This window comes from Babylonia areolata, chromosome 16, assembly GCF_041734735.1.
Source record: "Babylonia areolata isolate BAREFJ2019XMU chromosome 16, ASM4173473v1, whole genome shotgun sequence".
Classification (NCBI taxonomy): domain Eukaryota; kingdom Metazoa; phylum Mollusca; class Gastropoda; order Neogastropoda; family Buccinidae; genus Babylonia; species Babylonia areolata.
The window spans coordinates 27282885-27286247 of NC_134891.1; the positions used below are offsets into that span (position 1 = coordinate 27282885).

General features: G+C 47.1%; 1 protein-coding gene across 1 annotated transcript in view; it reads left to right on the plus strand.

Annotated features, from left to right (window-relative positions):
* Positions 1 to 2318, plus strand: part of LOC143290960 (ninjurin-1-like) — an 11885-nt gene extending 9567 nt beyond the window's left edge. The window contains exons 2-3 of the mRNA XM_076600539.1: positions 18 to 191; positions 2048 to 2318. Of these exons, the coding sequence (XP_076456654.1) occupies positions 18 to 191; positions 2048 to 2212 (339 nt within the window). The 3' untranslated portion in view covers positions 2213 to 2318. The remainder of the gene's footprint in view (positions 1 to 17; positions 192 to 2047) is intronic.
* The last annotated feature ends 1045 nt before the right edge of the window (positions 2319 to 3363 follow it).

The window sequence follows — 3363 nt, forward strand, 5'->3', positions numbered from 1 at the left end:
CGTGTCTCTCCAACAAGGAGTTCAAGGCGGACAGCTCGTACGCCCGCAAGAAGACTGTGGCTAAGGGCTGCCTGGACTTTGCTCTGCTGATGGCCAACACCTCTCAGCTCAAGGTTCTGGTGCAGACGGGCAAGAAGAACGACCTCTACTACCAGCTGGTCGCCATGATCTCCATCTCCATCATGCTGCAGGTGACGGGGCTCGGGGAAAGGGGAAGTGTGTAAGGTGCACATTAGGGGGGGGGGGTGGGGGGGAGAGGTACGGTGGGTGGGAAGGGGGAGGGGGGGGGGATGCCTCCTCTGCTGCTCTGGTAGCCATAGTCGGACACGACTATCATACATATACACTTTGCTTGTAGCTCATGCGTGCTGAGTGTGGTGACATCTCAGGATGAAAACTTCTTCTTTTTTTTTCTTTTTTTTATATTTTTTTTAGTAAGAAAGCTGATGTTGGTCCATGTTTCCTGTCTGTGTTTAAACACAGTTTGGGTTTGTGCTTAATTAACAACACAAAAAATATGACATTCAGGACTGCAATCAGCAAGGCTACAGCTTTTGTTGTTGTTGTTGTTCGTGGTGGTGGTGGAAAACTGTTACGCATTTGTTATTGTTCTGATTTTATTATCAGTGTTAAACAGTTTATTTTTTTAGGAACAAAATGAAATTAAATTCCGATCCACCTTTCATTACATTAGGTTTCATTGTCACGACACTAGTAGATTTATTTATTTAATTTTTTTTTTCTCAAGGCCTGACTAAGCGCGTTGGGTTACGCTGCTGGTCAGGCATCTGCTTGGCAGATGTGGTGTAGTGTATATGGATTTGTCCGAACGCAGTGACGCCTCCTTGAGCTACTGATACTGATACTAGTACATTTTTATTCGTTAAATGTGTGTGTGTGCGTTCATGAGTGGGAGCGAGTGTGTGTGTGTGTGTGTGTGTGTGTGTGTGTGTGTGTGCGAGCGAGTGTTCACTCGCATTTTCACGAGTGGGCTTTTACGTTTATGACCGTTTTTACTCCGCCATGTAGACAGTCATACTCCGTTTTCGGGGGTGTGCATGCTGGGTTATGTTGTTGTTTCCACAAACCACCGAACGCTGACTAGATCATAGGATCTTTAACGTGCGTAATTGATCTTCTGCGTGCGAATGAAGGGGGTTTCAGGCACAAAAGCAGGTTTCCACATAATTATGTTGACCTGGGAGATCGGAAAATTCTCCAACCTTTTAGCCACCAGGCGCCGTCGTTACCGGGATTCGAATCCAGGACCCTCAGACTGAAAGTCCGCTGCTGTAACCACTCAGCTATTGCGCCCGTCGGCATGGAAGCGAGAGAATCTGAGCGCGCTGGTTCGAATCACGGTTCAGCCGCCGATATTTTCTCCCCCCCCCCCACCACCCCACTAGACCTTGAGTGGTGGTCTGGACGCTAGTCATTCGGATGAGACGATAAATCGAGGTCCCGTGTGCAACATGCACTTAGCGCACGTAAAAGAACCCACGGCAACAAAAGGGTTGTTCCTGGCAAAATTCTGTAGAAAAATCCACATCGATAGGAAAAACAAATAAAACTGCACGCAGGAAAAAATACAAAAAAAAATGGGTGGCGCTGTAGTGTAGCGACACGCTCTCCCTGGGGAGAGCAGCCCGAATTTCACACAGAGAAATCTGTTGTGATGAAAACAACAACAAATAAATATTATGAAGGGGTGGATACCTCAGATATGGGGATGGATAACACGAACAGGACCCTCAGATTGAGAGTCAAACGCTTTAACCTCTCAGCTATTGCGCCTATCAACAACAACAGTTTCAGTTTCAGTATCAGTAACTCAAGGAGGCGTCACTGCGTTGGGACAAATCCATATACGCTACACCACATCTGCCAAGCAGATGCCTGACCAGCAGTGTAACCCAACGCGCTTAGTCAGGCCTTGAGAGAAAAAAAAAATAAATAAAGGTGAATAAAATCTATCAACAACAACAACAACGATTATCAAAGTGCATGCTTGTTGTGTTGTGTTGTGCTGTGTGTCCACGCGCGGCAGGTAGCGACAGGCGTCCTCCTGATCGTCCTGGGGTCCTCCGAGCCGAGGACCAGAAAGGGGTTCCGCTCCGCGGAGAATATGAACAACGCCTCCGTCATCCTCATCCTGCTCATCACCGTCCTCAACCTCCTCATCTCCTCGCTCGGCATCAGCGCTCCACGCTGAACTTCTACCGGGCACTGGCGCGTGGCACGCCCACCGGTGCACGCGCAGCCGGCGCGAGAGAGTGTGCGTGCACGCGCGCAAACACACACGCAGACACAGACATATATGATATATATATAATTATATTATTATATAATTTATATATACACATAAATAAACTTACACGCACGCACGCACATACACACACACACTCATACGCAGGAACGCAGGCAAACACACACACATACGCGCGCGCGCACACGCACACACACACACCAAGATGTTATCTGCTATTGCAGAAGGTTTGCTGCATAGTCCAATAGGACATTTGTTAATAGTTGTTATAGTTGTTTGATGTTAGCATTTCCTTCTATATGCCTATGTCTCCCTTTTGATGTTTTATTATTTTTCCAATGCTTTGTATCTTTCCCCACCACACACACACATGCGCACGCACGCGCGCACACACACATACACACACACACACCATTCTTCATCCTCTGCCCAATACTGTTCCCACCACCACGCCCCGCCCTCCACACCCCCCCCCTTTTTTTTCCCCCGTCTAATATCACTTAACCCTTTCACTGCCAGTAAATTTAGAGTACAAAATTCCCTTGTGGTTTAAACACAGAAAAGACAGTGGCTAAGAAAAGCCGGGGATTCCCCCTGCGATGTATTGACAATATGGCCTATCCTACCACCGAACATTAAGAGCAGGAGGTTCATGCATTGACATGGGTCCTCTGCCACGCCTGTGCATAAATGCGAGCTTGGCGGTGAAAGGGTTAAAGTAGAAGACGTTAAATTGAAGATTACTACTACTACTACACACACAGAGGGCAACAAGAGCTGGGGAGGACTTGTGTGTGATGGACGGCACGACCTCTCCCTCTCTTCTGGCTGATCGCTACTGCCGGTTGTCAGGCCAGGGAAGGAGTCCTGTTCTTTCAGTGTTAGATCTTCCAACTCTATTAGATGTCAGGTTTTACTTTGTGCGTTAAGGACCACCTTTCAATGATAGGCCTTTCAATTCTATTAGATGTTAGGTTTAATTTTGTGGGTTAGGGACCACCTTTCAATGATAGGCCTTTCAACTCTATTAGATGTTAGGTTTAATTTTGTGGGTTAAGGACCACCTTTCAATGTTAGGCCTTTGAACTCTATTAGAT